At 43.2% G+C, this 25,367-nt stretch overlaps 1 protein-coding gene across 3 annotated transcripts in view; it reads right to left on the bottom strand.

The window, feature by feature from the left end:
• GAB1 (GRB2 associated binding protein 1) overlaps positions 1–22,507 on the bottom strand; it is a 125,868-nt gene extending 103,361 nt beyond the window's left edge. For all 3 annotated transcript variants that reach the window (XM_060115750.1, XM_060115759.1, XM_060115768.1), the window contains exon 1: positions 21,606–22,507. In XM_060115750.1, the coding sequence (XP_059971733.1) occupies positions 21,606–21,677 (72 nt within the window). In that variant the 5' untranslated portion in view covers positions 21,678–22,507. The remainder of the gene's footprint in view (positions 1–21,605) is intronic.
• Positions 22,508–25,367: the final 2,860 nt, after the last annotated feature.

Here is a 25,367-nt window from a genome sequence, read left to right as displayed (position 1 = left end):
GAAAAAGAATCAAAGTTGTATTTACATAATTAGTTAAGAGTAGATGGTGACTGGGACTTCCCTGGTGGTCCAGTGGTTAAAAAACTCACAGTCTGGGGGCTTCCCTGGTGGCGCAGTGGTTGAGAGTTCGCCTGCCGATGCAGGGCACATGGGTTCGTGCCCCGGTCCGGGAAGATCCCACATGCCGTGGAGTGGCTGGGCCCATGAGCCATGGCTCCTGAGCCTGCGCGTCCGGAGCCTGTGCTCCGCAATGGGAGAGGCCACAACAGTGAGAGGCCCGCATACCACAAAAAAAAAAAAAAAAAAAAAAAACACCTCACAGTCTAACCTTACACCTAAAGTAACTAGAGAAAGAAGAACAAAAAGAACCCCAAAGTTAGCAGAAGGAAAGAAATCATAAAGATCAGAGCAGAAATAAATGAAATAGAAGCGAAGAAAACAATAGCAAAGATCAATAAAACTAAAAGCTGATTCATTGAGAAGATAAACAAAATTGATAAACCTTTAGCCAGACTCATCAAGAAAAAACGAGAGAGGACTCAAATCACTAGAATTAGAAATGAAAAAGGAGAAATTACAAATGACACCACAGAAATGCAAAGGAAAATAAGAGACTACTACAAACAACTATATAACAATAAAATGGACAACCTAGAAGAAATGGACAAATTCTTGGAAAGGTACAACTTTCTAAGACTGAACCAGGAAGAATTAGAAAATATAAACAGACCAATCACAAGTAATGAAATTGAAACTGTAATTAAAAATCTTCCAACAAACAGAAGTCCAGGACCAGATGGCTTCACAGGTGAATTCTATCAAACATTGAGAGAAGAGCTAACACCTATCCTTCTCAAACTCTTCCAAAAAGATGCAGAGGGAGGAACATGCCCAAACTTGTTCTATGAGGCCACCATCACCCTGATACCAAAACCAAAGATACCACAACAAAAGAAAATTACAGACCAATATCAGTGATGAACATAGATGCAAAAATCCTCAACAGAATACTAGCAAACAGAATCCAACAACACATTAAAAAGATCATGCACCATGACCAAGTGGGATTTAACCCAGGGATGCAAGGATTCTTTAATATATGCAAATCAATCAATGTGATACATCATATTAACAAATTAAAGAATAAAAACCTAATAATCATCTCCATAGATGCCGAAAAAACTTTTGACAAAATTCAACACCCATTTATGATAAAAACTCTCCAGGAAGTGGGCACAGAGGGAACTTACCTCAACATAATAAAGGCCATATACGACAAACCCACAGCCAACATCATTCTCAATGGAGAAAAACTGAAAGCATTTCCTCTAAGATCAGGAACAAGGCAAGGATGCCCACAGTCACCCTACTATTCAACATAGTTTTGGAAGTCCTAGCCACAGCAATCACAGAAGAAAAAAAATAAAAGGAATCCAAACTGGAAAAGAAGAAGTAAAACCGTCACTGTTTGCAGATGACATGACACTATACACAGAGAATCCTAAAGATGCTACCAGAAAACTACTAGAGCTAATCAATGAATTTGGTAAAATTGCAGGATACAAAATTAATGCACAGAAATCTCTTGCATTCCTATACACTAACAACAAAAGATGAGAAAGAGAAATTAAGGAAACAATCCCATTTACCATCTCAAAAAAAAGAATAAAATACCTAGGAATAAATCTGCCTAAGGAGGCAAAAGACCTGTACTCTGAAAACTATAAAACACTGATGAAAGAAATCAAAGATGACACAAACGGAGAGATATACCACGTTCAAGGATGGGAAGAATCAATATTGTGAAAATGACTATACTACCCAAAGCAATCTACAGATTCAATGAAATCCCTATCAAATTACCAATGGCATTTTTCACAGAATTAGAACAAAAATTTTACAATTTGTATGAAAACACAAAAGACCCCGAATAGCCAAAGCAATCTTGAGAAAGAAAAAAGATTTGGAGGAATCAGGCTCCCTGACTTCAGACTATACTACAAAGCTACAGTAATCAAGATAGTATGGTATTGGCACAAAAACAGAAATATAGACCAATGGTACAGGATAGAAAGCCCAGAGATAAACCCATGCACCTATGGTCAACTAATCTATGACAAAGGAGGCAAGAACACACAACGGAGAAAAGACAGTCTCTTGCATAAGTGGTGCTGGGAAAACTGGACAGCTACATGTAAAAGAATGAAATTAGAACACTCCCTAACACCATACACAAAAATAAACTCAAAATGGATTAAGGACCTAAACGTAAGACCCGACACTATAAAACTCTTAGAGAAAAACATAGGAAAAACTCTCTTTGACATAAATCACAGCAAGATCTTTTTTGACCCACCTCCTAGAGTATTGAAAATAAAAACAAAAATAAACAAATGGGACGTAATGAAACTTAAAAGCTTTTGCACAGCAAAGGAAACCATAAACAAGATGAAAAGACAACCCTCAGAATGGGAGAAAATATTTTCAAACGAAGCAACGGACAAACGATTAATCTCCAAAATATACAAATAGCTCATGCAGCTCAATATCAAAAAAACAAACAACCCAATCCAAAAATGGGTGGAAGACCTAAATAGACATTTCTCCAGAGAAGACATACAGATGGCCAAGAGGCACATGAAAAGCCACTCAATATCACTAATTATTAGAGAAACGCAAATCAAAACTGCAATGAGGTATCACCTCACACTGGTCAGAATGGCCATCACAAAAAATCTACAAACAGTAAATGCTGGAGAGGGTGTGGAGAAAAGGGAACCCTCTTGCACTGTTGCTGGGAACGTAAATTGATACAGCCACTATGGAGAACAGTATGGAGGTTCCTTAAAAAACTAAAAACAGAACTACCATATGACCCAGCAATCCCACTCCTGGGCATATACCCAGAGGAAACCATAACTCAAAAAGATACATGCGGGCTTCCCTGGTGGTGCAGTGGTTGGGAGTCCACCTGCCGATGCAAGGGACACAGGTTCGTGCCCCAGTCTGGGAGGATCCTGCATGCCGCGGAGCGGCTGGGCCCATGAGTCATGGCCGCTGGGCCTGCGCGTCCGGAGCCTGTGCTCCGCAGTGGGAGAGGCTGCAGCAGTGAGAGGCCCGCATACTGCAAAAAAAAAAAAAAAAAAAAAAAAAAGATACATGCACCCCAATGTTCACTGTAGCACTATTTACAATAGCCAGGACATGGAAGCAACCTAAGTGTCCATTGACAGATGAATGGGTAAAGAAGATGTGGTACATATATACAATGGAATATTACTCAGCCATAAAAAGGAGCAAAATTGGGTCATTTGTAGAGATGTGGATGGACCTAGAGTCTGTAATACAGAGTGATGTGAGCCAGAAAGAGAAAACCGAATATCATATATTAATGCATGTATGTGGAATCTAGAAAAGATGGTACAGATGAACTTAGTCCCAGGGCAGGAATAGAGACATAGACATAAAGAACAGACATGTGGACACGCGGGGGAAGGGGAGGGTGGGATGAATTAGAAGGTTAGGTTTGACATAAATACACTACCGTGTGTAAAATAGATAGCTAGTGGGAACCTGCAGTATAGCACAGGGAGCTCAGCTCAGGGCTCTGTGATGACCTAGAGGGGTGGGATGAGGTGAGGGGGCGTTTGGGAGGGAGGTCCAAGAGGGCGGGGACATATGTATACATATAGCTGATTCACTTTGTTGTACAGCAGAAACTAACACAACATTGTAAAGCAACTATACTCCAATTAAAAAAAAAAAAAAGACTCCACGTTCCCCATGCGGGGGGCCCAGGTTCGATCCCAGGTCAGGGAACTAGATCCCGCATGCTGCAACTAAAGATCCCTCGTGCCGCAACTAAGACCCGGCACAGCCAAATAAATAAATAAATATTTTTAAAAAACCAAAAAAGAGTAGATGGTGATTGTGTAAATATAAGAATCATATAGAACGCTGAAAAAATTACAAAGGAATCAGTGAAGTTCAACAAAAGCTGGCTGCAATTTAATAACTGAGGTCTAGACACTTAAAAGCATACATATTTATACACACACACGACGGGCATATAAAATGTAAATATATATGCTCATTATAACATTTGTTAAAAATTTAGGCTCGGTTTAATGTACCAGCCCTTTCTTTTTTAGGTTCTCATTTTTTTTTAAGTTTTAATAGCTACGATCAAATTTGTTCTTTCCTGTTTTTGATACTCCATATTTGTGATTTTAAAATATCAGTCTTATGGCCCACTTTCGAAGAGATAAGGAAAAAAACAAAGCTCCAATCAGGGCAAAAAAAACCCTTTTCTGACAATCTTATTAAATGTACATGTAACATATTATTTCAAAATCTTTCGCAGGAGGAGTGAACGTTGCTGTCATCAGCGGGTATCTTTCCATTCCTGAGAGTAAGCATGAGACAGGAGGGCAAACAGGCCTAAACCATGCAACCTGCCGCACTGTGGCAGGAACCCACAGCTTCAACAGATACTAGATTCACCTCATTCCTTTGTCATCCCTGCCTACCCTTTGCTGCAATAGGAAACAGGAAAAAAAAAAAAAATCAAAGTGCATGGTTTTTGAAAAAGCTCCCTGGTGATTTGTGTGTGTGTGTGTGGTACGCAGGCCCCTCACTGCTGTTGCCTCTCCCGCCGCGGAGCACAGGCTCCAGACGCGCAGGCCCAGTGGCCACGGCTCACAGGCCCAGCTGCTCCACGGCACGCGGGATCCTCCCGGACCGGGGCACGAACCCGCGCCCCCTGCATCGGCAGGCGGACTCCCAACCACTGCGCCACCAGGGAAGCCCCCTGGTGATTTTTATACTCTCCTGAGTATACTCCTGAGCATCTGTGTACTGCTCCCCAAAATGAGAACTCAAGATAGGCATTGTCTCATCTCACCCTTAAATGCACTGTATCCAAATACCTGAGAACCCCTGGTTTCAACTGACTACTCCCCTGACTAATTTTAGAGCCCAAAGTTGTGGTTGCAGCCAGACAGGTGTCAACGCATCAACTGTGATACAGGCCCCCAAAAGACAACCTTGTAAAGACCATTTCTCTACACCTCAGAACTGGGCCAGGCTGCCATCTTTATGATCTGAGCAACCACTGGGTAGGCGGTGACTCCACAGGTGCCCTAGTTTATCCTGTCTATCCTGTTCCCATCATTTGTGTTCACATGATAAGCTTGCAGAAGAGTTGCTCCAGCGAGGCTCACAGAAAGAGCTTCAGGGCTAATTCTGCAGAGACAAAAACTAGGCAGAGCAAGAACTCAAACTCATCCCGGAGAGATTACCAAAAGCTTTTTGGGGAGACAAGTCCCAAGGTACTATTCTAAAAAAAACACACAAAAAGGTGGTGGAAAGAGAAGATCTGAAATTCCTGCAGAATTTGAACGGAGAAAACGAAAAATTTATTTTGTTCAGAGGGTAAGGGAAGTATCCTAAATAGCATCTTCTAAAAGGTTTCCCCTTCAAGAAGAAAATGTCAACACTTCACAGGCTCGAATCTCCACACTCCTCCCAGAAATTCCCATCGCTCACTTGGCAGGCGTCCAGATTGCCTAGTTCAGCTGGCAAATATTCAAATATAGTTATTCCAAATATGTTAATGAGGCTAACAGGGTGCTCCCACCACGTAACCCCACCCTCCCTTTCTTTGTGTGAACCGAACCTGTGCAGGTTAAAACAGGTGTGCCAGACACTTGCTAAGTGAGATTACTGACTGTTAGCTAAGTGACTGCCAATTTAAAATAAGCATTTAGGGAGAATGGCTTTGCTCAAATGTATGTTGTCTTTTGAAAGGAATATTTCGATGTTCAACTCACTCCCACTCCAGTAATCCTCTATGGGTGTAAAAATATAAGCATCAATGATTTACATTCTTTCAGTGCCATGTTCAAAGTATCTTAAAGATTCCAAGGTACTTGACAAGTATTCTTTTAAAAAGAACTTCCCAGTGACATATGTTTCATTCTGCAAACGAAGCAATGGAATTAGTGGTTACACACTGGGAAAGATAATGATAACTGGAAATCACCGGGAGGTTTACTAATTTGTTAACTTATCAGTTAAGGGATTTATTCAACAATGTCTCTTTAGCCCAACATTAAGTATTTCCTTTGTGTACCCAAAGAAATCACAAAGCCTCATCTTTGGTTTGTATGTATTCTAAAAATCTCAAAATTTCCCCCACAAAATCAGACTACCTAAAAATTTTCATTCCTCTTTCTCCCTGCCTCCCCAAAAAAGCTTTAACTTGTTTCTTCATCCACACAGACATTCCACACATAGTCTGAATTTTAAAATAGGCCATGCAGCTTCACTGTCAGTAGAATAGAAACTGCCAGTTCCAAAAAAATCTCAGCATCGCCTGGTCCCTAAATTAGTCCCCAAATCACCAGACCTTATACAGGAAATCAGGATCCAGTATCTTAAGTTTAAAAATTAAAGGGAGGTTGGAAGGAAGGTATAAATGGGATTACCTACTTACCCATGACTCATGCTCATATGATCAAGATTAAACTGAGCACGGAATCTACCATCAGGAAAGAATTTTTCCTCAGGGGTAGAAAGGGGTGTGGGATTTGCAAATGGGCATTAAAGTAGGATCTTCTGTGTGGATCAGGTGAGCAAATTCCACTTAATTAACTTCCTACTATCAGTACAAGAAAGGAGCCAACACAGGTGAGCTGCATGCCTTCCCACAAGGTGCCAGTCTAAAGCCCCTTCAGATGTTTCCAATGTTTCAGAGATTAGATAGAGAAGCAAAAGAGATTGGGGTGGCACAACCATGTCAATACACTTAACATTACAGAACTGTGCACTTAAAAATGGGTAAGAGGGTAAATTTTATGTTATGTGGGTTTTTTTAAATAAAAATTTTTAAAAAGTGAGAGACTGGGGTGAACTTACCATATTGTCACTGCTCTGAGGGGCGGCTAAAACGTTCTTAAAATGTCAAAGCATTTGAATTTTGGAGAGTACAACAACCCACTGAAGATGGGGATAGATGTGGCAGATTGGGAACGGCACTGGGCTGGGTGTCAGGAAGCTTGCATCCATGACTACCTCTGCCTGTTAAAACCAACTGGCCTTGAACTCAGGGTATTTCCTTGGCCTCAATTCCCTAGGTCCTCATTTTCTCACTGAGAATAGGATCAGTAATTAAGTTTTCCTCCTTTCACTACTTTAAGAAAAGTATTTCTTCTCCTTAAGTATTTCAATAAAAATCTCAAAGTTATGAAAAGTTATTCTGCTCTGGAAATACACGGTTTAGAAACAACAGATTCTCTTTGAAAAACAAACGTGAATGTTTTCAACATGAGAACCTTATCTGAAACATTAAAAATACTTCAATATCCATGTTCCAATATCCCTCAGTTAATAAGAACATGGGTTTGTCAACATATAACTATTTCTCCAGCTTGGGAATAAAAATCGCATTTGCTAAAATATTTAGTATGCATAAAACCTACCATAAAAGAGTATGTTTTAGCTGTTTAAGCATCACTGAAATCAGTAGGGAGATACTAAACTTTTAAATATATCTGAGTATTAAAAATCATATCTTAAAACATAGAAATAATTAAAGTGCCAACATCCTATGAATTTTAAGTTAATCTATGCATTTTCTATTTAAATATAAGTAAATATAAAATCATTAGAAGTTTAAATATGTATATTCAGATTAATGATGTCTTATTTAATTATGAAAGAGACATTTCCCTTTAGTAATTTATGCAAAGGGCCATACATCTGCTTACCTAATATTTTACAACTTCTGCTTAACTAACATTTTATAACTTTTTTTCCCTATATGTTAAAGCAAAACCAGAAATTTTAATGTTAAAATACTCCCACTGAAAACTGATAAGCTATATATTTTTTTATGCTGCACTTGGATGACTACTTAACATCGTGATTCTCCCCACGAGCATTTACACTTGTTTACAGCAAATTTAAATATTCATTGGAAACATCTATCACTGTGTTAAACAACATATGGGTTAGAATAAATTATAGAAAAAAATCTGAAAAAATAACTAGAACTATCAAGAGACTCCTAAGAAAAGAGGTCTACCAAGTATATGGTTTTAAAAATACAGGAAAGCAAGGCAATAAAGTCACCTGAAATAAAGTCACCATGAAAAGAGCAAGGCGTGAGACCAGAAGTCACAGGAGTCTAGACTTTCTTGATAGAAGCTGGTTCTGGGTCTCCACCACCAGCCAGCAACAGCCCTTCTATTCACTTCGGGAGCAAAGTGATCTACTAACTGAACGTACTTGAACTCTCGGTGCAGTGAGAGGGTGTGGTAGACACTTCGTATAACAATAGTGATACCGTATAATAACAATAATGCTACTCAACACTTACAAAGCAGATGGGAAGATTCTCTAAGATCTTGCAGGCAGACGGGCAGAGTATCTTCCTGAGTAAGGAAATGGAGGGAAAGGGAGAGAGAGTGAAGGATGGAGAAAAGGAAGGGAGGGAGGAAAGGTCAGCCAGCTCATCAGCACGACACCACAGTGGTGAAAAGTCGACAGTACAATCTGGGTTCCCAGCATGGAGAAATGAACACTTTGACACCGAGACGGTTAGGGTAGAGTAAACTGAAAGACGCCCACTCTGATGGAGAGATGGTTAGAGCAGGGTAAGGAAGGAATTAACAAAAGCTGATGATAGCCGTCATTTTATAAGTAACTCCCCCAATTCCTTTTATTTTGGGAGGAGGGTGTCAATCTCTTTCTGCAAGGTATAAATAGAATCATAAAGTTCCCCTAAGAAAATAATATGTGAAAAAGATGATAGCTTTCTAAAAACAGAGTGAACTCAGTAGGTAGTTGGAAATAAATTCTTTATTCCTGTGCTAGGATTAAATAACCATTCCCACCTGGGCCATTTCTTGGCCAATTTTCTAGGATAGAGTCTGTCTTATCTCTCTCTCTTGCTCTCGTTCTCTAAAATGGACTTTAAAATCAAAGTTTAGGTTCAAAGAAACAGATTAGAATATATCCATTACACACAGGGAGAGAGAGAAAGAGAGACAGACAGACAGACAGACAGAAATTTGAAAACAGAACTTCTTTAGTCATGTAGAACTATTTTGGTGCTCTTTTACAAACCAACCACATCTCAACTAACCAAAAATTAGGGCAAACTAGACATGTACGATAAGGACAGTGGGGAAAAAATATCTGAAATTAGAACTATTCCAGGAAATCTGGACTGTATTTTAATAACAGGCTTTCAGATCCAATAACCAGAATAACCAGAACTTCTGGTGAGGAACTAATCCTCTTCATCTTTAAGCCATTCATAAAGCTCTCGATTCAGGAACACACACTCTTTTTCAAATCGATACCTGCACAGTAGCTTCCTTGATTTCATCACATCTTTGAGCTTCTTGGCGATGGTTACGCACTTTCTCATATTCTTACCTTTCTAAAAATTCCCTTTCACTTTTGTCATCCTCTAAATATGTCCCCTTTAGGGGAAACTTTGATCTGAATCACATATTTTTTAAAGGATCACAGCATATTTCCCTTATCTCACAGAAAAGAGGCTGAAGTTACTTTCTGAGTTTTGGTTCTTGCCTTCCTATCCCACTCTCTATACACATTTACTTCTATTGGATTTTCTTCCTTTCCCCGTGTTTCCTCCATGTTAACTCAGCACTTATCCAAGTGTAAGGTAAGGACCACCTACATCAGAATCAGCAGGGATTTGAGAGTTAGAAAATGCAGTTTTCTGGACCTCTACCGAGATTTACTAAAAATTTCAGAAAGGGCAAAGGCTCCAGAATGTTCATTTCAGAAGTTACCCAGGTGATTGGTATGCACATTAAAGTTTGAGGTCCACTGCCCCAAACCCTTGATTCTTCCTTCACCAAAGGACACAGGGACTCTACCGAACTATTACATGAACAAGTGCCGTCAGAGCATCTGAGAAGAGAGAGCAGCGTGGCAGTTCTGTTCATCTTCCTTTTGAAATACAGATAGAGGAGGTAACAAAGTTTGGAGACCGAGCTGACTGTGAGACATCAGCACAAATGCAGACTCATCAGCCCTGCTCCGTGGCTGCTGCCAATTACAGTAGCCAGACCTGCAAGAGGACTGATTACATGTAATTTATAAAAAGTAAACAAGCTGAGCAGCTTGTGAACAATGAATGGTGATATTCAAGCCAAGAGGTAATAAAAAGCATGAATAAATGACTCAGCATCCCCCTCCCCACCCAGACAACAATTGGTTGTACTCCAGCTAGGATTAGCATGGGAAAAAAAAAAAAAAGAGTATTTGGGGCAATGATTTAAATGATAACAGACCATTTACCACAGGAGAGAGATTTCTGTCTCTTGCAGAAACCCTTGTGACAGGGGTGCATGGCCCCAACCTCTGGGGTTCAAAAGCTCAGGCATCTAAATGACTTTTTCTCAACCTTATTGAAGCCAGAAAAGGAAATGCCTGGGTCCAAGGCTGCAACACAGTCCTGTACCTGAATTATGGCTTTTAAAGGAAACACAGGGAAATCAACCAAATGAATAATACAGCTGTAGGACCCAAGCTTTATGAAGGATTCCTCTACCTGAGGGTTTCACAACTTCTGCCCTATTGATATTTGGGGCTGGGTCATTCTTGGTTGCAAAGGCTGTCCTGTGCATTGCAGGATGTTTAGCAGCATCCCTGCCTCAACCCACCAGCTGCCAGTAGCACCCCCAGTGGCGACAACCAAAAAACATCCACAGACATTGTTAAATGTCCCTGGCGGGGGCAAAATCACCTTCCCACTTCCGCTAAAAACCACTGCTGTACATAGACACATCACGAAGAAATGTTCGTATGAGTAAACTAGCTCGAGGAACATATTTTTGACATCATAAAGATCTCACGATTTTTGCTTTTAAATATACATATATATACGCCTCTTAAGTCTGTGATCCTACTTTTTAAAATATATTTTTCCAATACCAGGGACTACAATACACAATGTTAATATGGTTTCAGGGAGCTATTCAAGCCACGACAAACGTGTCACATAAGGAAATAACTAGTGGGCTCCTTGCCTTTCCGAGTCACAATCAATCAGCTGTCAACTTTATCGCCGGAGGATTCATGTCCACTTAACACGGCCAAGGTGTCCATCAGGTACAGGCCACCAAGTGCTAGAGCCCGTGAAACTTTTAGGAGCCCACAAAAAGTGTCTTAATATGAATTTCATTTAAAATGAGAATAAAAAATGAACATAATAAGGATCATAACTATCTAATAATAAATCCAGCTTGGAATATATTCAATTATCTGGACACAGTTGCAAAATATAATTTTTATTCTTTTTTTTTTGTTAGAGGAAGGGAGCCCTTGAAGGCAAAAGTACTGGGGGCTCGTGAAAAATCACAATGAGCCCCAGCATCAAAAGGGGGAACAAGAAATTAAACAAACAAGTGCAATCCGGTGCGACGGGCACTGTCCTGGGGGAATGGCTGAGCATCGAAGGGGAACAAAACAGATGGCCTTGGCCCGCTGGGTCTGCATGGGTGAGTGATAGTGGTGGCGGGAGTTCGAGGGAGGCTCCTGGGGTAGCCTGGGTGTGGAGGCAGCGAGAGGAGGGCCAGGAATCCCTGGAGGAGAGAAGTGCACAGGCCAGGGCCAGAGTGAGGGATCACAAAGCCAATTCGGGACCTGAAAGCTCAGTACAGCTGAAGCGGAGCACGTGAGGGAGAAGGAGGTACATGCACGGGCCACATCACAGAGAGCCCTGCAAGCCAAGAGAAGGGGTTTGGGCATTCCTCAGAGCAAAGGAACCCTGCGGGACAGCCTCAAACTGGAGCCCGGGACGATCAGATCTGGGTTTCAGAAAGGCCATGCTGGCTGCCTTGATGAAGCTGGTTTGGAGGGACGCAAGGATGGAGACAGGGAGATGAACTAGCAATTGCAGAAATCTGGCAGAAAGGCAAAGGCAAAGGCAGCTTAGGCAACACAGAGGTCAAGAAGTCAAGAGATCTTTGGAAGGTAAAGCTGACAGGATTTGGTCACTGGATGTGGAGAAGGAGAAGAGAACAAAGAAAATGCTCTGGCTTAAGCCACTGGGAAAGGGATGGTGGCGTGACTGACTGAGAGAGGGAACCTGCAAGAGGGGTTTCAGGAGAGGATGGTGAGCCCTGCTGTGGGCATGCGGACTCTCCGTTGCTGTGGGGATCTAAGCAGTTAGAGATCTACTAACCAGTTAGAGCCAAAGATGTGGAGTGACAAATGGGCTGAAATGGTGTCTTCAAATCATCAGCATATAATTCAGGGGCATTTCACTGGGCTTTATGATCCACAGATGAGCTTTAAAGGTTACGAAGTGTGCAAGGGGATAACTTTGTAAGTGTGTAAGTTTGTAAGAATTCTGTGGACACTACTATATATAAAATAGATAACCAGTAAGGACCTACTGTATAGCAGAGGGAACTATACTCAATATCTTGTAATAACCTACAATGGAAAAGAATCTGAAAAAGAATATATAACTGAATCACTCTGCTGTACACCTGAAACTAACAAAACTGTAAATCAACTAACAACCAGCATGATGTGATCACTGGCCAAACAGGGGGAAAAAAAAAAAAAAGAATTCTATGGAAATGGAGAACATGGAGCTTTTATCAAATTTTCAAAAAAGTTCATGAACTCCCAATGGATGAAGAACTACTAACAGTGTGGCATGGGAGTAGAGAGCATCCAGGGCTAGCCAGCACTAGAACGCTTAGGAACTCCAACACTTCCAGAAACCAGAGCCTCGTATCAGGAAGGCACAGGGAAGAACATATTTTGAGAAAATGGACTGGTTATCTCCAACGATGTAGTCAAGAGCTTCATGAAAAATAAAAACTAAAAAGTTCAGATCTAGTTCTGCTAGATTGGGCAACCATCTGGGATCTTAGTGGGAGCCGGGTTAGGTAAGGATGGTGCAAAAGGACCCGGGCTGTATTCCACTATGAGATGAGCAGCAGGTGAGGAAGGGCGGGGGGGGGGGGGGCAGGTGGACACAACCCACCCACGAGTCTGGCTGGAAAAGGGAGCAATAGAAAGAGTCTTAGCTCCAGCCTCATCTTTGAAAACTGAATCCATCTTTTTTTTTTTTTTTTTTTTTTTTGCAGTACGCAGACCTCTCACTGTTGTGGCCTCTCCCGTTGCGGAGTACAGGCTCCGGATGCGCAGGCTCAGCGGCCATGGCTCACGGGCCCAGCCGCTCCGCGGCATGTGGCATCTTCCCGGACTGGGACACGAACCCGCGTCCCCTGCATCGGCAGGCGGACTCTCAACCACTGCGCCACCAGGGAAGCCCTGAATCCATCTTTTTAAGGTCCTGGTGAAATCTCTCTTGCCACCTTCATGAAACCTTCCCAGAATCCCTGAATTCACCTCCCTCGGCTGAATTCTTCTAAAGCCTAGCCTCACACATCACTGATCACAACATAATTTGCAGTATTGAGTGCCTCCTATGTCCCTAGTAGCATATAAACTCCTGAAAGGTAGAGGCAGTGCCCTCTTGGGCCTCTTCTGAATTCTTTGCAATGCCTTGTTCTCAGCGGGCATCCCCTCAAGGACTGCAGGGTCTGACCTGAAAAGAGATCTGGCCCTGCCAGAACAGCTGGTTAATTTGTATGACCTCGGACAAATCAATTAAGTCTCTCAGAGGCTATTTATTTTCATTCCCTGTAAAAAGAGGAGGTTGGACTCTCTACTAGGGAAGAAGGAGATAAGTATAATTGGGAAAGATACTCGATATAGCTATTGTTTTTGTAATGCAAATCACAGAAAATAAAACTGGATTAAAAGCCATGGGAAACTCAAACAATACGTGATAGAGAAATGGGTTAGAAGAGGTTGAGAAACATTGAACTAGATGATTTATCGTTTTAGGTTTAAAACTCAACAAGTACTTGGTCATGCTACTCAAGAGATTGTGCCAGGTACCACTCTGTGCATTTCAGATGCAGAGAACAAATGCCATCTTTGTCCTTTGGAAATTAATAACCTATTACAAACACCAAAGAATGATAAATGAAGCCATAATTTTCTTTGTAAATAGATCACGTGTACACACTTTCTACTGTGTATACTGTGGGTCATTAGGAAAATCATCTAGAAAGATATGTTAAAACTAAAAATATACCAGGCATGCTTTTCCTGTTTTGACTCTTCCACTGCTAAATGAAGAGAAAGAGAAAAGAAGAGAAAGAAAAAAGAACTACAGCATCAGTTTAATTTTGTGCACTTTTCTTCAGAGATAAATGACCTAGATACCTTGTGAAGATTACTCAGAAGGCTTTGGTTTTATGTAACAGCACCACCAGGAACAAATTAACTGCCCAAATATTTCGCATTCTTCCTAGCTCAGTATTTCCTTTTACCTTTTTCCAACACTTCAAACATTTAAATCTGAAATTGTCTTGGAGAACTTGTAAAATCCAATCCTCCTACACAACTCTGGGGTCAATTATAACTTTGACAGAGGGTAGGGGCTTCAAATGATGCTTCCCTAACCCAGTGGGGTGAGCCTTCCTCACCAAGTTCTACGTAATGCCACTGGAATTCACAGCACTGGAGGTAGCATTTTACCAAGTGTTTCTCTTCCAAGTGACAAAGATGAAAGCACTTCTTTCCCGCAAATCAAGTGGTCATCCGTCCAATCAGAAGCACCTTCCTCTTGGCTACGATGACCCTAGCCAAGGCACCGATGGGAATGTGTGATGGACTGGAGTTGACAGAGCACACCAGGTACTTAATTCTTTAACCAGGTAGTCATTTCAGGGAGGAGTCCTGCTAGTCAGAAAGTGGCCTGACAGCATTTCCCAATACAGTAGTAACTAAAAACTGCATTTCAGGAGAGAAAAACAATCTACCTGCTGGGTAGAACATTATGATTCCTAGTCTCGATTACTACATAACAGGACATAAATAACTCCCCCTTTTTTAGAGAAAAGGTGAAAGATTGTGTGTGTAAGGATTTTGACAGGAATACTTTGTGATGTTGGTAGTGAGGCTTTTACTACAGAGGAAGAAGTGGAAAACAAGGGGAAGAGGGTAGGGATTCCTGGGGGAAAGAGTGCTTTTTACCTCTCTCCCACTTAAAAAAGTTAGCAGATAAAATTTTATAGCAACTGGCTAACCGATGTATTAAATACAATAAATATTTAATACAAAATATTAAATACAATAAAAATGACAAAAATAGATTGAGTTCTCAATCCCCTGATGCTACTGTCCTGCATATTTTATTTCATAAAAGCTTCTTAACTAAAATTATATTTACGTGCTTATTTCACATAAAACTGCTAAATATTTCTAGGCAATAATGACAAATATTCAATTCAACCAAGCAACACGAAGTCAGTTACAAACCCTTACTGTTAATTAACATTTTTTCCCCTCTTCAGACTAGAGGATGAAAAGTAAAATGAAATTTTAATGTTTTCTTTTCCCATGTGTGACATTCTTAAAGAAGAACCATATGTAAAACTTTTCAAAAAAAATTAAACGACACGAGTTAAAACAAAGAAAAATAAATAAAAAAGGGAAAAGAAAAACAATGAGCAGGATAGTTAAAGCAAAGTTTAGTATTTTTCTTCCTTTAAAAAAAAAATGACCTAAGATTTCTACATTGAAGAGAAATGTTTGGACTCTTGGTATATTGTTTTTAATTCATGGAACAATGTAGCCATTTGTTTTTTTCCTTTTAGGACATTGCTGTTGTTGTTGTTGTTTTTTGAACACATGGGGAATTACCTAGGCCAAGTATGAATTCAAAGAAAAAAGCTGGGAGAAAAAAAACACCACCATACGAAAAACTTGTGGTAAATGTGGCATTCTTTCCAGTGTATAAAAGTAAAAGAAAACTCAGTTTAGAAATATGATAAAAATTTCTGAAACACACAGAAAGGAAAGAACAGTTAAATAGTAGGAAAAAAAAATTAAGATCACTCACATTTCCCCTTCTAGAAGCTCTATTTCTTTGCGACTTACATCTTCACATGCAGTTTGCATATAGAAGCTCTGCTAAAAACAACCACATGGAAAATTTTTGTTCCAGATAACACTGCAGGACAGGGCTTGGCAGCTACAAGCTGTAATCAGAATGCTTCAAGGGCTAATGTAACCCAGATAACGACCAAGCATGCATTTCGGTGCAGAGTCTTAACTATTTTTTTTTTTTAATAAAGCAGGCTGTGGGAGGGTTAAAAAGCTTCTGGGTTCTACTTTATACACATTCAGCAATGAGCATTTTTCTCTTCAGTTAGGGAGCATTTTGCTCCTACGAATAAAAGAATTGCTTAAAATATAAAAGATTCTTTTCCAGTTAAGGCATTCTTGTAGGATTTGAGGTGCTCACACAGACAAGCCTGGAATGGTCAAAGCTTCCAAGTTCCTAAAATGACTTTTCCCAGTAATTCCACAGGCCTGCATCGCCATCTCCAATTCATTAAGGCTCCCCCAGCCACTGAGTTGGCAAATGAAGAGGTTACATATTTAAGGACCGTGGAAATCCATGGTACAATGAGCCACTTTCGCCCAGGAGTAATCTAAAGAAGAAAAGAATGCTGATTTTATTTGTTCCTGTAGCTGAAGAGGGGGAGCAGACAGGGACCTGGGTCTTGGTAAGTTTCCTGTACTTAGTTGACTAAGATAAAGAGTCACAGAAGTGCTGTGACTTCAATCCAAGTTCAAGTGGCAAATTCAGATGGAACTCTAACTTGGGGGAAATGAGCCACCATGTTAATGCAAGGAATGTGAAATGGGAGAAACCCTTCCATCAACAGTCAGGAGGGGTTTAATGTGATCCAATGGTGTTATTCTCTTTCCTCCAGCACTGGCTGGCACTCACACAGCTGGGCTAAGATGGCTTCCAAAGTCCAAAATAAGACGCTAGCCCAAGGCAGCCCCTGCCCTCCTGCTGGAACTCAGAAGCAAATGAATCAAAGGCTCTTTTATTCTCCCTCCTACCAGAACATGCTCCCTCTCTGTTGTCAACTAAATGCTTGCCAGAATGAATTATTTAGTTCCAAACAGACATAAAGAAATCTTAAATAACACATGTCCCTTGGAATTTTAATAAGTTCAGGTGACCGGACAAGTGGGGTTGTTTGGTTTGTTGTCTAGCCTGGGACAGAAAATTCACTTGTGGTCAGGATCCCATCAAGAGCATTAGGTCATGGCAGAAACTGAAACTTCTCAAACTGCAAGTTACAGCTGACATCCAAATTCCATGCATGAAACGGAGCTGTTCTGTTCTTTTCTCGAGGGGATGTCTGAACTCAACACAAAGTCCCCGTTCTTCCTTGAAAACCAAGCTTCCCTTCTGATTTTTGCTATTTCTGTCAGAAGCACCTGGATTCTTCCAAGAATAGAGCCTGAAATTCACCTGTGAAGTCTTCCCTGGCTGCCCCCCTCCCCCTCCCCATTGCTAACTGATGGTCTTTCTTAGTAGAAACAATGTTCCTGCCTTATTGGAAAAGGTAAAAAGAAAACATTCGAAATTTGAATGGAATGTTCACTAATGGGAGAATTGCAGGAAAAAATTTCCTTGAACAGAATAATTATGCTCCTTCAGTCACTGTAAGCAAAAGCTTCAGAATCTGTTGACTACTGGCAATTCCCAGTAGCAGAATCTGCTACTGGGAATTGCCAAAAAAGGGCAGGAAAAGCTTCCAAACATCCCAGTCCTCTCTTTGTTGTAGTGACACTATGGAACAGGGACTTAGCCCAGCTCCTGGGTTGTCCTTGAACAAAGGAGATGCTGTTATTTTGCCTTCCCCATGCCTCTCTCCTCTATGTAAGATGTCAGGTGCCCACCCAGAGGAAGATGCTATTTCTGTTTCTAAGTCCATTCCCAGAACCACGAGTTCAGACAAAAAACATCCTATAAACTGACAGCTGAAGAGCAGAGCCCAAACTGGGTGCAGATTACACACCCAAGAACTGGCTGAGGTTTTGCTCCCCAGATGGCTGGCAGCTGGCAGGCCACCTTGCCCTGGTCCAGAAGCAGGTTCTCCTGCTGAGATTGCACACCGGCCCAAGGCAGACATCTGGGCCATGGAGGAGCCCAAACTTGGTGTCTTGGCTTGAGGCAGGCCATAGGGAAGCTCCCCCACTGCAGAGATAGGGGGACAGCCAGCTGGCTTGAAATAATCCTTTGTTTTCAAGACTTACCTTTTATCTCAGCTAAAATTTCAAATCCTGATGAAAATTCTACCATTATTTCAAATGGCTGATTTGTCTTTAAACAGCCCTTTAAACATCTGAGTGCTGCCTATGAGTGCATACTACCAAGAGTCTACTTGGTTTCTATAACCCTAGTGACATTGATCTGTATGTGATTCTACTCAGGTCCTTAACAGAGTGAAAAATCAGCTGTTTAATATATAACACAGGATGAAAACAGCAACACAGTAGTAGCAAAACTGAGAGAAAGCAGAAAAATCTTCACCTCCATATTAAGTGGACTTCTAAAAATTCTCAGAGGACGGAACACATACAAGAGGTTCTTACCCTTTTGCAAATAAATATAGAAAAAATTAAAAAGAGGCAAAAAGGCTGGAGAATCCACTCACTAGTCTTTGTCTTAACTGTCTTTTATGCCACTTCCACTCTCTTTAGGAAATTCAAGAAAAGCTTCCATATCTGAGGAACATACTAATATAAAAAAACAATGCTGTTGACTATAAAACAGCAAACATAAAATGGAGTTGTAAATGGAATGCATGGGGGCCGTAACTTGAGATGACTTTGGAGATAAAACTAAAACAATTTTTTTGTCACTTAAAAGCCCTGATGGATCATCTTAATCAATGCTTGGACTACCCTATAAATACTGTAAACAGCGAGACAACCGTCCAAGTTCTCTGGCCAAATGTTCCCCAACAAAATCAATGTTCAAACTCCCTGAAGTCTCATTTAACAATTACAGTACCAGGCATCCAAGATATCTTATCCAGTGAATCCGTTCATTCAAAACCATTATCAAGCAACATTTTGCCTACTGGGTGGCCAACAATGTTTCCTTTCATCCAGAAAATAAAGATTTTACATGAAACCAAACCAGCACAGGAGATGCATGTATATATGCCAATGTCTTTGAGGGGCAAAGCTGCTTTAGCCAAAACTATCTGAATTGGATACCAAGCCAAAGAGCAATCATCTGGGAATGTTAAAATCTGGGCAACCGACTTGACGGTGCAAATATAAGACAAGACTCATTTTAACTTATAAGTCTCCAGTCACCCTCTTGGACCCCTCAGTTCTGGTGGCCACCCTGCCCACTTTCTTCCTGGGCTGTCTCTATGTACTTCACTAGTGTGGAAAGAAAACCCCAGTGCCCAGCCAGGCAAAGAAAACCCCGCCTCCCTCTGCTGTTAGGCATATTCTCCTCTCAGCTGACAACAAGTTAGGGAGCCCATTGTCTCCCTAAAGTATTCTTACGGTTTCAGTCTACATGAAGCTTGTTCCTCAAAACATCTATGAAATACCCATAGTGATCCACTTGGGCACACAATCAGAAACCATGTGGCATTGCTAGCTACCTTTTGTGCACACATGCTTGTCTTGTGTTTCTTCAGCACTGCACCTCTGATCCGCAGCCCACCCCTTCCTTGCCTGCTCAACCAATATCCACAGACTCATAGAAAGTTACAACTTGAAAGGCTGTTTACAGATGACCTGCCTGAGTGCCACTTGAAATGAACTAGATGACTCATTAACCTTTTAAAGGCCAGTCAGGCAGGCAGATCTGGGTTCAAACCCTGCCTCTGGCACACTCTGGTTATATAGACTGTGTTCTCATCTGTTAGATAGATAATACGCGCCTCATAAAACTGTTGTAATGATCAAATGAAATAATAAATTTTTTAAAATTCAGATTTTCCATTTTCTTGGTCCTTGTTAAGACATAATCTTGGGGGCTGATTTTCTTCCTGGTTTGTATTACATTAAATTGCAAGCCCAAGAGGCAAGGCTTTTTTCCTACTGTATTTTTTAAATCTTATGGTCCCTAGTCCAGGGCGGGGCATCTTTTGAGAGAGCCATAAACCAATCATGTGAAAGAAAGCATTAAACCTCTATTACCACTACCTATTTCAGCTAATGTAGTGTTCTTCAGTTCCCCCAAGGACCCAATCATTTCCTAAACAGCGCCTTCTCAAAACAACTACATCTCTCTATCAATCCACTCCCTCTTCCCACACACATACAGCCTTCTCTTCAGAACTCAGAGCTGAAAACAACACTGCCTCTCCCCAATTTTTGGATTAAAGTCAGCATATTTACCAGAATATTCAGGCAAAGTGTGATAGGTGGAGAGACAGGATTTGGAAGGATTCAAAAAATCTCTGGAGAACTTTCTTAGGATTTGTGGCATCAAATCCTTAAATAAGAATTACTTGCCTATAACAAATTCTGGCAGAAAGTAAACCAGAAACTCACCGGTGAGTTGTCGGTGAAGTTAAATATTGCACTTCACTCCCGTTCTACGCAAGCAAACAGTGACTAATAGGATTACCTCGAGCTCTCACTCTGGATGTACATACCCTTCCACAAGAAACAGGTTCCATTATTAGTGTCGGCCCCCTGGTAGTAAATTTATATTTAAGGGGGCATACATTTTGTTTTTGAGACATACTTTACTAGAAAAATATTTGCGTCATATGCCAGGGCGAAGGTGTCATTTCTTTCTTTTGCAGGGAGCAGCAACAAAAGAGCCAATGGGGCAGAAGGGGATAAGATCGCAGACACCCCCCCCCCCCGAAGAGGACACAGATTTCCACCTAAGCAAGGTTGGTTCTTTCAAGGAATATCTTCCTTAACAGCTAAAACAGTTTAACACATAATCAGCAGAAGCAACTCGGGTGGCCTGGGAAAGTACCGTAACACACAGAAATCCTGACTGGCCCCATCTGTCCTCTCCTGCGGGGTTTGACAGCGTGTCGACGGCGCCCGAACACCAGCCACCAGGCTCCCCCCAGTGCCCTCCTTTCGCAGCAAACTGCCAAGGCTCTCGGGCCAAACTCCAAGGTCCCTCGCTTCAAAACCGCGAAAATGTGAACCGTGCTAAGCAAACGGTAGGGCGCGTAATAACTTTTTTTCTTTCCCGTGTGCGCGGACTGGAGATGCTCGGCTCTAAGGCCAACTTCCCAGGTCCCCCGCCCGCTTCCGGCAACCACCCCGAGGGGAAGGCGGGAGGGAGCGCGGACCAAATAGAGGGCTGATGAGTTCCAACACCTCCGTGGTTTTCCCACTGCGGGAAATTTACTACACAGCAGTCCCTAAGGATTCCCTGCAGGTATAAGGAAAGGAGAATGCTCTCCCCCTCGCCCCTGCTAAAAGGAACAATAAAAACATGCAGCCGGCGCTCAGCTGGCCATGCCCGGCCCTCCTATGGGCCGATGTCTGGAATCTGGAGGAAGAAAGGTGCCCGGCCAAGAGGAGGCCCGGGCGTGAGTGTCCAGCCTGGGTCCCCAGCCTGCCGGGGAAAGGGCCCACGGGAAAAGGATGGGGACCAAGGGGAAGCAGCAGTCCGCGCACGAGCCGCCCGGGAAAGGGAACGGCGGCCGAGCTCTACTTACATAACGCTTCAACTTTTTCTCCGGGGGTGACTTGCGGAGCCATCCGGAGCAGACCACTTCGCCGCCGCTCATGGTGCGCGCCCCTCCGGCTCCGGGCCGGGCGCGCTCCCGACACCCCGACGCCGGACAGCCGCGCAGCGGCGGGGACCTAGCTCTCCGGCGGCGCACCCCGGGCGGACGGGCTCCGCGGCGCGCCGGCTCTCGGCCTCCGAGCTCTTCCCCGCAAGCAGGTCCGCGAACTTGAGTAGAAGCGGGCCGCGCCGCCGAGGCCGATACCTCGGGGCAGGGTCCGCGGCCGGGCCGAGGGCGCCCCGGCCTCCCTTCAGTGCGCCCGCCCAGCCGCCAGGCGCGCCGTCCCGCCGGCTGCCTTCTTCGCGCTCGGGCTCAACGGGACTCTGCCCCGGCGCGGAGCCCAAGCCTCGGCCCCCTGCGCTCCGCCCCCTCGGGACGGGACCTCCCAGAGCGCTCTCTAGACAGACACGACGCTGCACGCGCGCACACCCACACTCACACACACACACACACACACAATGCCCCTGCGCGGTGCCCACTCCGGCTCTCCCGCTCTCGGTTTCGGTGCGCCCTGCGCGATCCTCTCCTGCCCTCTCCTCGCGGGAGGGTGGGTCACTTTCCCGCGGCGCCCGGGCAGCCGGGAGGAAAGGGGAAGCCGCGAGGGTCCCGTGGACAGCGGGCGCAGGGCTGGTCCAGGGCCGCGGAGGGAGCCGCCGGCTCGGCGTCGCTGGGCAGGGCAGAGGTCCCGCCGGAGGGTGGGTCCGCGCTCGCCGCCGCCGCGGGAGAGAGAGGGCGGAGGGCGGCGAAGGAACGAGGCTCTCGGCTGCTCGGCTGCGGGGACCGAGCCCACCGTCCAGTCCCCTCGCGCTCCTCCCGCGCCGCCTCCCCCACCCCCGGGCGCGCGGCAGGTTCTGAGCAGCCCGACCCCCGGCCCCGATCCCTCCCTCTCCCGGCCTCCCGGCTCCCTCTTCCTTTCCTCCTCCCCTTCCCACGTTCGGGCCGGCTGCGGTTTCTGCCCAGACTTTCTCTAACTCCGCCGGAGCGCTTCCAGCCAAAACAAGGGCCAGGGAGGAGGAGACGCACGGAGGGAGGGAGCGAGAGAGGGAGGGAGCGAGAGTCCCGAGAGGCACCCTGGGATCTGTAGTTCGGGAAGCTGGAGAGGGGTCCTCGGCCGCCCGGCGGCCGTGGAGCCCGGAGCCCCCGGCGGCCTGCTCGCCGGGGAAGGCGGCGAGGCCTCGGCGAGGGCGGCGCCGCCGGGGCTCGGGCTCCGGGCGGAGAGAGGAACCTTCGAATGTTCAAGTCTGGAGATTGCCATCTTGGCTCAGCCGATTGTTAGTTCGGAGTTAGTACTGTACACGAGATCAGGAGTTGGGGGGGAGGGGCTGGGGGGTTTGTACTTGACAGCGCTCAAAGCAAAACAGCCCGGAGGGAGACCGCGCGCCCTGGAGAGTCCGCGACCCCCGGATCCCAGCCCGCGGGTCTGAAGGGCAGGGACCAGGAGGGCGAGGACCCGGGGGAACGCGCTAAGGCGACCAGCCTGGGGCGGAGGGCAGAGGGGGACCCTTCCGGGCTGGTGTGAGCTGGTTCCCGGAGCAGCCTTGCCTGAGTGGCGTGGGAACGCTTAGCGGGGCCAAAGGATTTGGTTGAATCGATCTCTGGGACATTTTGAAGTCTCACACTCCCTCCATTTGTTGTCAGTTTTTCCACTTGACTTGGCATTTGTTTAAAATCTACCCTTGGGGTGTTGGACCAGAAAAGGGAAACTTACTGGATGTCAGCGCTGTTTGCTTTCTTGCGTGTGCTTTACAATTATGATACGGGGTCCTGAGTTTAACACGATCCTGTAATAGAAATATCTTTTCCAGTTTATTTATGGAAAACAAAGCCCTCACACAAATTTTGGAAGGTAATATAAATAATCAGATAAAAGTGCTAAAAATAGTAGGAGATAAGTGAACGTTTCTGGAAAAAATAACCTCAGGCATTTTCTTGTTAATACAACATTCACATTCAGGAGTTCCTCTGAGTTTGAAGAGCTTGTACAGTTGTAGTAGGAAATTAGGTGCTGGAGTGGTGAGAACTAGAAGTCCCTGCACTCGTGGAAGTGACATTTCTGTGGTGGTGTAGGATAGTAAACAGGGGTCAACACAAGTACAGATTGTGATAAATATTGTGCCCTGGGGGAAATAAACACAGTAAATTGGAAGAATAACCAGGGTGGGACCAGGTCAGATAGGATGAGACAAGTCTTTCTTAAAGAGGCAGCTAGCCAGAGATTTGAAAGATGTTGTAAAGAAGAGAATCAGACTTGTTTTGTGAAGGATCAAAGGGATAACCGTAAGGAGGATTGAGAGAGAAAAATCAAGCAAGGGGGTTCATTGTTTTTCTTCAATTTTAAGGCTTTTTAGAATACAAGTGAGTGTAATTTTTATGGCAGCTAATAAACCAAAGCAATCTTTATGTGAACTCAGGTTTTACCACAAGCCGTCCAAATGAAAATAAATCACTGAATTCGTTTTCCACTTCTCCCACAGGCAGTGTGTCTGTACACTGAGTCAAAGTATTTATAATTAACATTGCTAAGACTAGTCCACTCTTTCATAGTTAACTGTTGGCTAGATAATTTACCACTTCCTCCACTCCTGTTATAAAGTCAATTTTTTAAATCTCTCTGTCTCTCTCTTTTTCTTTTCTTTTTGGCCACACATGCAGGATCTTAGTTCCCCAACCAGCGCTCGAACCCATGCCCCCTGCAGTGGAAGAGGAATTCTTGACTACTGGACAGACAGGGAGATCCCTAAAGTCCTTTTTTTTTTTAATTGAAGTATAGTTTATTTACAATTGTTTTAGTTTCAGGTGTACAGTATAGTGATTCAGTGATATACATGTGTGTTTATGTATGTGTGTGTGTATGTATATATATATATATGCTTTTTCAGATTCTTTTTAATGGAAGACTGTAATACAGTCAGCCCTCCTTATCCCTGGGGAATGGGTTTCAGGACCCCTTCCCATACCAAAATCCTTTGATGTTCAATTTCCTTGTATAAGATGGTGTAGTATTCACATCTTTATACTATAAATCATCTCTAATTACTTATAATACCTAATACAATGTAAATGCTATGTAAATTGTTGCCAGCATGCAGCAAATTCAAGTTTTGCTTTTTGGAACTTTCTGGATTTTTTCCGAGTATTTCCCATCCGAGGTTGGTTGGCTCCTCGGATGAGGAACCCAAGGATATGGAAGGACCGACTGTATACCCAGTAATTTTTTTCATTATTTCAAATAAGGGATTCAGTGATCTCATTTCCATATAAGAAATCATTAAGTATTTTCCCTTATCTTCGACCATGTTGTTTGAGATTTATATTTCTAGAGATCAAATAAGTGAGGAGAGGTTGAAGATAGATATGTCTTCATGTATGTATGTTAGAAAGGAAATTGGCTTTATCTTTACATTATATGCCATTTTTAGATTATCTGTAAAATTATATTTTGTATCCTTATATGTTAAGAAGGTATGCTGGAAAACACTATTACACATCAGTATCTTAAATTTCATTCATACGACAAATATTTATGTATGTACATGTTCCTGAGGACCCAGGATATAATAAGGAGGTTAGCCAGACCTATTACCTCACTCCTTTATTCTAGAGAAGAGCATTTTACTAGTCATTAGCCCCTTAACTTCTACAATACAGTTGATAAATGCTGTGAAGGAAAATCAAAGAGTCTTACCTGGG

Source organism: Mesoplodon densirostris, chromosome 1 (genome assembly GCF_025265405.1).
Source record: "Mesoplodon densirostris isolate mMesDen1 chromosome 1, mMesDen1 primary haplotype, whole genome shotgun sequence".
Taxonomy (NCBI): Eukaryota; Metazoa; Chordata; class Mammalia; order Artiodactyla; family Ziphiidae; genus Mesoplodon; species Mesoplodon densirostris.
Note: the sequence above shows the minus strand (reverse complement) of the source record. Positions and strands in the feature narration are given on the sequence as shown.